Source organism: Octodon degus, unplaced genomic scaffold (genome assembly GCF_000260255.1).
Source record: "Octodon degus isolate 3935 unplaced genomic scaffold, OctDeg1.0 scaffold00297, whole genome shotgun sequence".
Classification (NCBI taxonomy): domain Eukaryota; kingdom Metazoa; phylum Chordata; class Mammalia; order Rodentia; family Octodontidae; genus Octodon; species Octodon degus.
In genome coordinates this window covers 1,379,254-1,393,854 of record NW_004524873.1, presented here as the reverse complement: position 1 = coordinate 1,393,854, position 14,601 = coordinate 1,379,254, and the positions used below count along the sequence as shown (strand labels likewise).

The window sequence follows — 14,601 nt, the reverse complement described above, 5'->3', positions numbered from 1 at the left end:
CATTTTGTATCTGTGTATTCAAAATGGTTAGGATAGATATATAGTTGCATTCTCTTTATGAATAGAGGGATTTGTTCTAATAGTGTTTGTAAATAAGGTATCATGTCCACATCTTTTACAGCAATTAACCACTAGGAAGAATGTATGCAATGTGTTAATTTTTGAAAGTGTCCTACCAATTTGGTTTGAAACTGTCTCATTGCTATTTGTTTCTCAATAAAATTATGGAAAAAAATTGACAAAATATTTGAACAATTCTTTGTACAGGATATATATAATCTACAACACTGATGAATCTTGAAAACACACTAAGGGAAAAGGCCACATGGTCACAAAATTCCACATTTCCATTTTTATGAAATATTGATAGAGGTAACTTCACAGAGCCAGAAAATGTGTAAGTAGTCCCATAGCCAAGCACTATGTAGAATAGTTGTTAAGAGATATGAGGTGTCTTTTGGTGTGATGAAAGAGTTCTAGGGCTGGAGAGATAGTTTAGCAGCATAAGTGCCCATCTGGCAAGTACAAGGTATTGAGTTCAATCTCCAGTACTGCCAAAATAAAAAACCAAACCAAACAAACAAACAAAACAAAACAAAACAAAACAGTTCTAAAATGGTCTATGGTAATTGTACCATTTTGTGATAATATTAAACACCAGTGAAGAGCATGCTATTAGTGGGTCAAGTTTATAATATTTGAATTCTTTCACAATAAAGCTGTCATATTTAAAAATTGAAGAATTATAGAGGCCATTAAGCATGTAAAGAGATTTTCACCATCACATGACCTTATGGAAATACAAATTAAAAACACAATTAAATACTACAATGTAACCACTAGAATAACTACTACCAAGTGTAATAAGGACACAGAGTAAATGAAATTTGCACACTGCTGGAGGGAATGTACCATGGTGACATACACTGGAAAGCAATTTAGTAGTTTCTTATACAATTAAACACACACCTATCATAAAATTCAACAGTTCTACTTCTAGAATTTCACACAAGAAAAATGATAAAATCCCCAAAAGACTTATATAAGAACACTGACAACAATTTTATTCACAATAATAAAAAGTCAGGAAAGAAATTGTAGGAAGTGATATACTCTGCTATATCCATTCAATGGAAAATTCCTCAGCAACAGAAAGAAATGAACTAGTGGTCTATTCATCATGGAAATGTGATAAGAAAAATGTTATACTAAACATAAAAATCCAGTCACAAATGAATTCATACTATCTAATACTGGAAATGACATTCTAAAACAGGAGAAGTTAATATATAGTTACAGAAGTAGAAGAGGGGTTCACAAGAGGCAGAGGTGAAGACTGATGGGGAAAAAAGGGGAATGGAGTGAGAATGATTGCAAAGGGGCACAAGGAAATTCTAGGTGATGAAAATATTCTACTATATCTTAGTTGTGGCATTAGTATCTCAGATTCATATATACACATAACTTATTCAGATGTATCAAACTGTACAAAGTGAGTATAGTTTATTATACATAAAGTAACCTTATAAAGTTGATTTCAAAAACCCTTACACACTTATAGGGCCAACTACGTAACTTAAATGAGCAAAGTATATGGCTAGTCCTTAAATCATAATCTTTGGAAGACAAGGTTTATATTCTTGTCCTACAAAAAGCATAGCCTATGATCGTTTGTTTTTGCTTGCATTAAAGATATTGATACAAGAAACATTTAATTTTCTTTAATTGTACTAAATGTAAAGCCAATATCTAAAAGTAATATAAATGCCAACTGATGCTTGGCTTCAATCACTGAGTACTGAAATCTACAGTGAGTTGGAGAGTATGTGGTCTGTTTGAAGTGGTGAGTTGGTAACGGCCCTGGCTAACTGCTGTCATATGAGAATTTGAGTCCAGTTTTTTTAGAATTTTAAACACAAACTCAACATACATATCAATGTGTAAAATGTCCCAAATTTGATTTTTTTCCCTTTTTTGAGACACGGTCTCACCCCATACTTCAGGCTGGTCTTGAACTCACTAGGTAACCTAGACTGGCTTCAAATTCACAGCAATCCTCCTGCCTCAAGCTACCAAATACTGGGATTACAGGCATGTGTCACCACACCTGGCTAAATCCCCCAAATTTGAAATGTTAGGTAATGTATATTATACTATGTCAGTCAATAATGTACGGGCTGAATATGGCCTGAGTGCTACCAATCTGCAACCTCTGATATATTCTTTCTTTCTTTTGGAACCAGGGATTGAATTCTGGCCCTAGTGCTTGCCAGGCAAGCGCTTATGAGATTTTTTTTTTTTTTTTTTGATAAACTCTTGTTAGCAGGTCAGTAGGAATTACTGATTCATTTTCCTAATGATTTTCATTTACTATTTTCTTTTTAAGTATTCCTACTCTGACAGTTTGGCTGTGGGGTCCAGAAAGTTACTGTTCCTTAAATACAGACTTACAGTATATAGTACTATCACAGTTCTACTGGATTACACAGAGAATATTATAATACTTTAAATATTAATATTATCTAGATGTTTGAAGACCCCATAAAACCCTCTTCCCTTTGTCTAACAAACTGACCAAATCATTTAAAATTCTTATTTTTTTTTCAGGTCTATAAGAGAATATTTCCTGTTAGGCTCTTAATTTCTTGGCACTTAAAAAAAACTAATGAGGTTTGATTTGAAACTGTCTCATTGCTATTTGTTTATCAATAAAACTATGGCAAAAAAAAAAAAATAATGAGGGCCAGGGATACAGCTTGGTGGCATAAGCGCCTGCCTGGCAAGCTCAAGGTCCTGAGTTTGATCCCTGGTACTGAAAAAAAAATAATAAAATAAAAATTAAAAAACTAATGAACAAATTGAAATAGTGCACAATATAAAAGAAATGAAAAACACCATGGATGCCTTCAAAAGTTTGGGGTGGACTGACTGTATTTCCTTGGTATAAGCCATTCATCTGTTTTCCTCCCTGCCACACCCAAAGTTCTCTGTACCAATGTTTCTCTGAAACATACTTCTCTGATGAGAATTTTCATCCCCATTCCTTATGCAGATTATTGTTTCTAAAAATCACTTTTAAATATAATTATTACTCTGTAATATATTAATTAAAAACTTTCCAAAATCTTTTAATATTAAAAATTACTAATTACACAAACTAATCATAAAGCAATTCATACATATATTACATACATATGCCATTTGCTATGATAGAATTTACAGCAAAAAATAACAAAAGCAAACACTCAAAAGATATTTCTGCCTACTTAAATTATATAAGTAAAAGCTAAATTAGTAAGTTTTTTAGTAATGCAGAAGGATTTTTGTATTTTTGAAGAGAGATTGCTAGATATTATTGAATGCCAAAGTTTAGCTGTCAGGTCAAAAAATCACTTACTACAGAATGGTCGTTTGTGCCTAGACACAAGAACTATACAAGTAATTAATCATCTGTAAAAGGAAATTAAGTCACTTTAATTGAAAATGGCTAGAAACTGAAACTGAGACTATAGAATTTTAGGACAGAATAGACTTAACAGTTAGTTCCTCTTTTTTGAGGAAGAAAATGGGGTCTAAAGAAGCCCAAACTCATACATTCTGGCAGAACAGAGCCAATATTTAATGCCAGAACTTAATATTTCCCTAATCATTAAGAAGAAATCCAGTATCTAACATTTTCTCATTTAAACATGTTGACACAAGTTACAGTTCCTATTAGGCACTTACATGCTAACTGAAGTACTTCTGTAGGCAAAGTCATCTGCATTTCCATGTTATTAGAAGACAGACGATCATGACACAAATATGCACTTAGACATTCCAAAGTTTCTCTTGTTACTGGACTGAGTCCTGCTTTTTTGCACCACTTTGCCTTCACATAATTAACCACAAGCTTCTTTTCTTCCATATAAAATACCTTTTTCAGCTCTGTAATCGAATACTGGCTGTTGAGCCCTTGAATTCTTGGCACTTAGAAAAAAAATGAACAAATAAAAATAGTTTAGAGGGCAAAAGAAATGAAAAGCACAATAAATGGAACTATGATGGAATTTCTTTATGAAATATACTATAACATAAAAAAGTGATACTTGAAATTGTATCTGGTATTTTATTTTCAAGATGCTAATATTTATAAAAGCCCAATTTACTATAAAAACAGAAGTCAATTTTTGGAAACATTAAGAAGTTATTGTATACTTAGCAAGAGAAAGAATTATATATTTTTTAAACCATTCTCAATAACTAAATTGATAGATTGGATAGTGTTTTGAAGAATGTAAGATTTATTAATGGGACCCATTAATCTGTTCACCATTTCTAAAATGTTATTTAAAAATGTGTAAATAGAATGTTCATTTCTTTTGATTACTGAGTAATGTCCCATTACATGGACATAGCATAATTTGTTTATCTATTCACTTGCTCATGGAGATGTAAGTTGTTCTTATTCTTGGCTCTTTCAAATGCAGCTGCTACAAATATGTATGCTTATAGCCTTTGAGAGGACACACACTCTTATGAAATAGACATTCTTTTTTAAAGATTATTTATTTATTTATTTATTTATTTACTTGGTACAGGACTACACAGCTGGGACTTACAGTGATCCTCCTGTCTCAGCCTCCCTAGCACTGGGATTACAGACCGGTGGCACCACACCTGGTTTCAGTGGTCAGCTGGGCGCAAGGCCTGCATGGCATGTGGTACTAGGGATCAAACCAGAGTCCTTGTGCTTGCCAGGCAGGCACTTAAGACTATGCAGCTATCTTGTCACTCCCTAGAGTTGGAATTTAAACGTATCAATATTTAGTTTCATTTTCATTTCTGTACTGTGAAATACACAATTTTTTCATACAGGGGAATATATGGAAAAAGAAAAAATTGCACTCACTACCAAGCAAAGAAGAATCAACCTTCTCTAAAATATTATGATAATTTAATAAGGTTATAGTTTATGAAGCTTTCATACTTGCTGTCTAACCTAGCACTTTTATCCTTGAAAACCTATTACAGCACCATTACTAGTGCATTGTCAGGACATTTACCACCTGTATAAATATCTTTCCTCATCATTCCTCTGTAGTTTTCAGACTTTGCATTAGGGATCACTTCCTTCTGCTTCATTAGTATCCTTTACAGTTTCTTTTAGTGAAAGTCTCTGCTGTTTCAACTTCTGCAAATATCTTCTTTTAAACCTTATTGACTTACACTCTTGCGGAACATAAAATTATAGTTTATTCTTTGTATATTAAAGAAGTTTTCTGGCTTTCCATTGGTGTCATTGAGAAGGCATTTTTCATTCTTACATTATGCCTTTGGTGAGGTATAGAGCTACTATGACAGGTTCGGGGTGATTCTTTCCATTCCACATGGAAGTCACTGAGTGTGTAGATCAGTGGACTGATGTCTATCAGCAATTCTAGAAAACTTTAGCCATCACTTCAAAAAGGTGACCTTCTTATTTTGTGTAATCTCTACCTGAATCACTCAATCCTTTATGTTTTTTAGCCTCTCATAGCTTTCATCTCTGTTCGTCTACTAGATTCTGGATAATTTCTTCAAGTATGCCTTTTAATTCATTAATATCTAACTGGGAAATAATATACTACTGAATCTATCAATTTTTTTTACTTGTTTTATTTATTTCTGGAAGATTTACATGGTTCTGATACCAATCTGTTTGATCCCTCTTTTCTCCAATCAGATTTTTTGGTATATTTTAGATATACATAATGATCACATTCATCATAGTTTGTACCTGCACACAATATAACTTGATTCCCTTTTTCCCATTCGCCTACCTTTCCTTCAACTTCTCCCATTTGCAAAAGCTTTGTTTCCATTATTTTTTCCTTCTCTTCTCACTTTTGCTTCCTTGCCACTTCCCTCTCCTTCTTTTGCTCCCCTCCCCATTTAAACATTTTGTTCCTATCTCACAATACCTAATAACACTGTGGTCTTTATTTACACTTTCAGTTTCTCACACTAGAGAGACAATGTGGCATTCACATGTGTGGTGATTCATCTCACTTAAAAGTATGGTCTCAATATGCATCCACTTACCTAGCCATTCAATATCCTTCTTTATAGCTGCATAGTACTCCATTTCATAAAAAATCTTCTTTATTACATTCCTTGGTTGATGAGTATTTGGGCTGTTTCCAAGATTTAGCTATGACAAACTGTGCCACTATAAACACGGAAGTGCATATATAGCTGTGGTTGATGCTTTTAAAACTTTTGGGAAGATACCCAAAAGTATCATCCCAAAGATACTTTGGGGAATAACTGGGTGAAATGGAACCTCTAGTCCTAGTTTTTTGAGGAAGCTCCACACTGATTTGCAGAGTAGTTGTACCAGTCCACACTCCTACTTACAGAGAGGAGTACGGTTCCTTTTTCCCCAACAGACCTGCCAGTATTTGTTATTGGTGGATTTATTGACAATAGCCATTCTTTCTGTGCTGAGATGGAATTTCAACGCTGTTTTATTCTGCATCTCTCAAAGGACCACTGATGTTGAATATTTTTTCATAGACTTACTTCTTATTTGCATTTCAATTGATCATTTCTTTTGTTTTTCCTCTTTCTTTTCTCCTTCACATTTCTCTTACCTTTTTACCTTAAACATATCTTGCACTATCTGCCTGACAATTTTATTACATACATCTGATTTGATGTTCACTGTTCTAATGAACATCACTAGTTGTTCATTAGACTCTCACTAGTGATGGCTATATATTTTGTGACTTTTGTCTGTCAGCCTCTTTGAACTTTTTTTTTTTTCAGCACTGAGGATCAAACTTGGATCACTGTGGTTGCCAGGCAGGAGCTTATACCACGGAGCTATCTCCCCAGCCCAACCTCTTTGAACATTGTGAAAGTTTTTCAAAGCATTGACTAGAGTATATTTCTCCAGGAAGGATTTATAGCAGAAATCATTAGAATAAAAGTCACTTTTTTAAATGTTTTCTTACTTCCCAGTGTTCTTGCTTTTACTTTGATTTTGGCCTCCAAATGTAACAAGTAAGAGAATACTGTATCAGGTCTACTTACATAATGGAAAAATTCAGATATAGAAAACAGTTTAACTTATTTAGATAAATTTTTGAACATGCACATTAGATTTATACTTAACTGAAAACTATTTTGTTACATTATACATAAACTTTGTTAACATGTTTTTAAATACCCTTTTTGGAAAACTTGGGAATCTAAAATCTAAACTTTATTTTTCATATCAGCTATGTAGAATTTTTAAACAACTAATTAATTGAACTTGAAAATACAAACTATACATATGGAACTGTTTTATGTACATCCTGTATTTTTTCTTTTTGTCCTTTGTGTAGATATTTTAACCAGAAAAATCAGCAAAATCAAGATCTTGTCATATACTCCTGCATTTAGCATAATGAACCTTTCGGCAGATAACTGGATAATTTAGCTTTGTGCCAAGTTATAGATATTCTGTGTTAAGAAATGCTCAACGAAATACAGTATCTCTCATTTCTGCTCATTATATTTTTTGTCTCTACTTTCTGCTTACCTGTAAGTAAAAATGAGTTCAAGAAATTTCTGCATCTTTCTAATTGCCATACCATATAGCATTCATTAGCCTTTTCTTCAGCAGTAAGCAAGCTACTGAAAAAGATTAAAGTTGAATACATTAATAATATTAAGTCCTTTTGCATTAAGTGTTAAGTATTTTACTAAGTAACTTTCATATTCAAAAGCAAGTAAAAAATTAACTATGAACATCTAAACAGAAATAAGAGCTCTATAGAACAAATTCCAAATACTTCTTGCTTCTCAAGGAAGATGTGGTTTTTTTAAAACTCTTAATTACTCCTACCTGCCTATAAATTACTCCTACCTCTACTTCCTTCAATGTACTCTGGAGCCAGAGGGTGTTGACAGGGAAGAGCTTTAGCATACTCTTCCATGAACTATGAAAGTACAAACCCTATAAACCACCAAAAATAAAAGTAAAACCTTATTAAAATTACCATGCTTACCACACAAACAGTAGCTTCAGTTGTTTTTTTTTTTTAATTTCTTGTACTCAAGTCCATTCTCTACAGAACTTCTGGACTGTCTCTGATCCTCAGCCAAGAGACAATATTTTTGCTGCTGAGCTATCTCCTTGGCAACTAAATCAGTATTTTTGAAACAGCTACTTTGAAGATAAATGATACTCAGTGCAAAAAAACCAACAAACAAAAAACTATAAGTTACAACTTTCAGTAGCTATGAAACTACCAGCCTTGGAAAGGGAGACTCTATTAATTCACAAACCTTTTATGTTGCAAACTTATCACTTCTCCTGATTGACAATTAATCGTATTATTTCTCTGTTCAAATGGGACATATACTATATAGTATGCTGATATAAGTACTGGTAGTTAACTCGACAACCTACAGTGGAGAAAGTCATGTTTTATGCCTGAACTATCTAGTTTACCTACATAATTTAAAAATCCCGGCTTGAAAGTGACACTCTAGACAATGTCTGACTCTAACCAAGGTTTCTTTGATAATCAGACACTTGATCATAGACATATATTTTTAAGTGAAAGGAAGGAGAAATATTTAGGTTAGCCACATATAATCTGGCAAATATTTTGTTCTTACTGGTACATTCCAAAGACATACCTGAATTTGATAAATTCTTTGGTAATACAAATTTATTCAAAGTTGCTAATCAGTTAATAATAATAATAATCAGGAAATAAAAACTTATACATATTTTTCTATTAGCCTCCTAAACAGTTCCCCCCCACCTTGATCTTTTTGAGACAGGGTCCCACTGTGCAGTTCAGGCTGGCCTTGAGCTCACTTTGTAGCCCAAGCTGGTCTCAAACTTGCAATGAACCGCCTGCCTCAGACTCCTGAGTGCTGGCATTACAGGTATGGGCCACCACACCTGGCCTAACAGAGTCTGCATGTAACAGGCACTAAAAATATTTATTAATTGAACATTATTTCCAACCAAAATTCTACATTTTGAAATAAAAATAATTAACTATACAAAGAAATTAAGATTATTATTTTCTCTTCCTTTAAAAAAATTCAACACTTTTCATTTTTAGTTTTATGCCTAAACTATGAGTTATTTTTATTTATTTATTTATTTATTTATTTATTTATTTATTTATGGAACCAGGGATTGAACTCAGGCCCTTGCGCTTGCCAGGGAAGCGCTTATTCCACTGAGCCGTCTCCCCAACCCCAATGAGTTATTTTTAAAAGTAAAAGTTTCAGGGCCAGGGAGATGGCTCAGTAGAATAAATGCTTCCCTGGCAAGCACAAGGGCCTGAGTTCAATTCCCGTTTCCACTGGAAAAAAAAAAAAAAAGTAAGAGTTTTACATTTTTATAATCAAAATCAATGGAGGTGATTTCTCTCTTGCTGGTAAATGAAGTAGTGATAAAATAACTTAGAGTTGTTTCAAATAGCTTTAGATCCATTAGCTAATTTAAAAGTCATTTTTGTTCCAACTTTGCCAAATTATAATGCATTAGATAAGACTTGCTTCACCAATTTCCATTAGATATTTGAGTTATAATAATAAATATGTGTTATTAAAATGATTTTATAGTTAAATAAATGCTTTTAATGTAAAACTGAAATCAAGATTATACTAATTCTGCTAGTTTGTGCTTTCAATTGCCAACCTACTATAACAGATGGATTAGGCTACATGGAGTAAAACAGCCTAATATAGACAGAATAATATATCCTGAAACTGTTTTTTACCTTGACAAAGGGACTAAAATATTTAAAGAAATTATAGGTAGTTTTCCTATTTGTCACAACATCTTTTCAGAGTTCATATGTAACATGGACATTAAAAGTATTAGTAGTTCATGATAGAGTTCTGTATAGCATAAATTTACCTCACCAATGCAAAATAATTCTTAATGAACAAATTATGATATACTTATGCCCTTCAGTGCTGGCTGTTCTATTTAATGGCTGGATACCTTCCTGAGACTATTACAGAATTCTAAGCATGTAATGAATCCTAGAGGCTTGATTCCAGTTACTTGCAGTAATTAAGAGGCTACTTCTCTGACAGATGAGCCAGTCACAACTAAATTTCAAACTCAGTACACAGCCTCCATATTTCCAGGCTTACATTGTTTCATTAAGGAATTACAGATTTTCCTGAATGTGAGTTATTTTAGGATACATTAAATTCCAAGTTTATTATGGGAAAGTAGATAATACTGGCTCTGTTTCCATTTTTGTAAATGGCAAAAGCAGCAGGACCAGTGTAAATTTATTCTAAAATAACAGACTAATCTATCTTAGAAAATAATAACTTAGATGTATGTCACCTGGTATAAGTAAGCAACAAAAGCTATCTCAGATTATGTTAAAGGTCATATATGCTGAGCTACTGAGCTATACAATTTTGTACTTTTTGTTGTTGTGATCGAACTCAGGACCTTGTGCTTGCCAGGCAGGCGCTTATGCCACTGAGCTATCTCCCCAGCCCATTATATAATTTTGGCTCCAACTAAAATACTATGATCTAGCCCTGTAATATCAATTCTAGGACTTTAGACCACTGTGTACAGTAACAGTGGGGTATACTGAACAGATTTATGGAGTAAGCTTTGGTTCAACATGTATGGTTTTCCCAGCACTGAGATTATATCTAAGGTGAACCAGGTTAGGGGATATCCTCTGTTAGAAATGGGATATGACTCCTGATTCCTTAGAAGAGTAAACTAATGGACACTCATCTATTGGTCATCCATTTGCATGTCACTCTGTGATCTTTGGCTGCTCCTGTCCAGAGATCTATGACAAATATTTTAAAAGATCTTGTAAGAACCTTGCAAAATAGACACAATCAGATTTAAAAACTGAGGCACAGAGCAATTTATGCTTATAAAGTTAGTAAACCCTAAAGATAGATTGCCTGGCTCTAGTTCAGAGCTTTAAAGCACTGACCATGGGCTTAATTCTGCCTCTCTCTAAATGCATATGTTGAAGCCCTAACCTAGCTATCTCAAAATGTAACTATATTTAGAGACAGGGTTTACCAAGAGGCTTAAATGGCATCATTAAGGTGCACCCTAATCCTACATGATTGGTATGCTTATAAGAAGTAGTTAGGATGTAGACAGGATAAAGACCCTAGGAACAAAAGGAAATGATGGCCATTCATAAGCCAAATAAAATGAAACCAATCCTGTGGGCCTTTGTTCTTGAATTCCTAGCCTTCAAAATTGAAGAAATAACTTTCTGTTGTTTATACCAACCAGCCTGTGGTATTTGTTCTGGCAGCCCTAGCAAACTGATACATCATGAACTGTCTTTCATGGCAGTGAGTACCAATAGCGGCCTCACCATTGCCAAGTGTCCAATGGCAACGTCTTAAGCATAGAAATTCAACGTCTGTATCTTAAAATTTTCAAATTATTTATTTTTAATAGTACCATGTTAACATTCAAAACTCTAAATGCTTAAAAGACTAGACTGAAAATTTTCTTATTGGTATTACTAGGTTACATAATTGTCTTTGGGACACAACCAGTGTTATTTTTCATATCCCTTTCAAAAGATGCTGTATACATAAAATCAAATATGTATACTCATACTCTCTCCAGTTGCTTATAATAGACACTATATTATTTTACATTTTTTCATACAAGTATTCTGGAAATTGCCTTTATGTGGAAATATTACAGTTAAAGTATCTTGTTCTGAATTGCAAGTTGGGTTCTAGATATAATTCTTACTTACATTTTACAAACAAAAGAAAATGGCAATGACTGACATGTTGTATACAAGGAAGCTGCAAAAAATGAAAATGTCTGAAGTCCCAGACATGATGAATTCACTAGAGAATGTTGGCTTGTTTGGTGTAGCTGAGTTAATCCTCTTCCTGACTCTCCTAGAATATCTGAAAATTTAAAATTACCTGACATTAAATAAAATAAAATTTAGAACTCTTTGTAAACAATTATTATGTTTGATCATTTTGTTACAACACAAATATTTCAATTAAAAGAAATTTGGATTACTTGAGAAATAAAACAAATCCTAAATTTTCATCTATAAAAGGAATTACATATATGAAATGTGCCAAAAAATGTATACGCACTTCAGACATTTGCCATATTAATATATAGAAGCTAATGGACACTACTTTGAGTGCCTCTTGAAATCACAGAGGCCAAATATTAGTCTCATAATGTAATGATAAATTTAGTAAATTTAAAATTTATACAGGTTTTTTTCCCTGATGTATACATTTTTTTTGGCAGACTCTATATATCACATGGCATCTCACCTATAATAATCATGATTCTTTTTTCATTACTAGGGATTGAACTCAGGGCTTCACACATGTTAGGAAAGCACTACATTACTGAGCTATATCACCAGCCTTTTTTTTTTTTTCTTCACACAGGGTCTTCCTAACCAGTCTGGCATCAAATTTGTGATCCTACTACCTCAGGCTCACAACTAGATGGGAATCACTGACCCTGGCAATAGTGGTGATCTTTAAAAATACATTGATAGCTAAATTTTACTGGCTTTACTTTTTTAAAAGTTCTGAGAACTTTACATATCACATGGCTTCAATTCTGACAGTTTATATTATCACTATTCATGAGATAGTGCTGTTTTAATCTAAATGTTGGTGATGTGAAACAAGTACTATAATAAAGAATAATTCTTCATCTTAAGGAGTCTTGACTCTAGATGGCCTCACAGAGAACTATAGAATGACAGATTTGACTTTGAAACTCATTCACTGTTAAAATAGTGTAGTTTTATCATTTTTCATAAATAAAGCAGTAAACTTCCAAATAGATTATTAATTTGATCAATCACAGATGTAACTAAATAATAATATCATCAATATACTTAAGAAATAACACAACTTGGCACTATACTGAAGCAAAAGACAATTCTGAGGTTTCAAAATTTCTAAGAGAATAATGACAGAGCAAAGAATGATAGGATTCCTTGGGGGGACTAAAGTTAAATTTTTAGAAGGTATAACAAAGATCAGAATTATTACTAATAAAATGTTATTTAATGAGTTACAATATTTTACTAAAATTTCTATTTTTAACATCAATGCTCCTCCATTTCACCTCTCTAATCTCCTCTATATATGATTCATTTTTGAAGCTGGTAGGATTCTGACAACAAATATAACAAGGTCAATAAAAAACCAAGAATTATAGTAATAAAATTTTAAACATGAAAACTGATTTGTAATAGATTATTATGAATATGTAGGTGATCTTTGATAAGTATAATGATTTATTCACATTTTCTACCTGGTTCATTGCATTCTGGTTCACTCTGGCTTTGAATAGTTAAAATTTCTGTGTAGGTGCACTTTATATCCTCAATATCAACTCCATGACTGACAGGAAGATCTGAAAAGAAAAAATTTCTAAGATCAACAAAAACACCATTAAATTAATTTTTCAATAATATGGTCCATGGCCTTTTTCTTTTAAAATACCAGTCTTGATTATTTCTCTCACATTGCTGAGACAAAATACGTCACCCTCAAAACTAAAGAGGGAAAGGCTTGTTTAGCTTACAGTTTGTAGAAGTTTCAGTCCATAATCAGCTGGCTCAGCTGAAGGGCAACTGTCCATGACGGCAGGAGACAGCAAGAGCAGCAAGAGCAAAAAGAAGGGGATGTGGGGAGGGGAGCAAGCCTCTTTTCCTCTCTTAGATTGTGTGCACACAATTTGCTGAAAGAGTAGATTGTAAATATTCTTGTTGCACATAAAAAATACCTATGTGACGTAATTCATACATTAATTAGCTTGTTTGTGCTAATCATTTCACAAAGTATACATATATCAAAACATCATGTTGTACACCTTAAATAAGAACTATTTATCTTTAAAATTTTTTTTAAAAAACTAACTTTAAGGAAGGCAGAAAAGGGCCAATTTACAAACAAAAACAAATGAGGTAAACTTACAATGAAAGAATAAAAATGAAACTAATCCAATTAAAAATGGGTGAAGGATTTAAACACATTGCTCTAAAGAATGGATACAAATGATGAGCAATTACATGCAAAGATGCTCAACATCATTTGCCACTGGGGAAGTGAAAACCAAAATTGTAGTAAAATGGCACTTCACACCTGCGAGGGGGGCTATTTAGAAAGTCATACAAGCTTTGGAGAACAGACAGCAAAGTGGAACTCTCATAGGTTCTAGTAGGAGTAAAAAGTTTCACAGCCATTTTGGAAAACATTCTAGAAGTTTCTCTAGAAGTTAAACATTGAGCTCATATGATCCGGCAATTCCCACTCCTAGGTCTATACTCAGAAATGAAAAAATACATATATGTACAAAATGTGTATATGGATGTTCATATCAAGATTAGAATACCTAAAGAGTAGAAATAACTCAAATGCCCATTAATAAGTGTGTGGAAAAATGAAATGTGATATAGCTATATAAGTGGATATCATCTGGCTATAAGGAAGAATTAAACACTGATCCATGCTATCATATCAATAAACTTAAAAATATTATGCTAAGTGAAAGAAGCCAGTGACAAAATACCACATATTAAGATTCCCTTTTTATTAAGC

At 33.0% G+C, this 14,601-nt stretch overlaps 1 protein-coding gene across 1 annotated transcript in view; it reads right to left on the bottom strand.

Annotated features, from left to right (window-relative positions):
• The window catches only part of CUNH9orf84 (chromosome unknown C9orf84 homolog), a 98,286-nt gene that overhangs the window by 61,945 nt on the left and 21,740 nt on the right, over positions 1-14,601 (bottom strand). Inside the window, exons 6-9 of the mRNA XM_004647274.1 lie at positions 13,313-13,414; positions 8,656-8,671; positions 7,550-7,644; positions 3,727-3,969 (exon numbers count right to left, since the gene is read on the bottom strand). Coding sequence (XP_004647331.1) covers positions 3,727-3,969; positions 7,550-7,644; positions 8,656-8,671; positions 13,313-13,414 — 456 coding nt within the window. The remainder of the gene's footprint in view (positions 1-3,726; positions 3,970-7,549; positions 7,645-8,655; positions 8,672-13,312; positions 13,415-14,601) is intronic.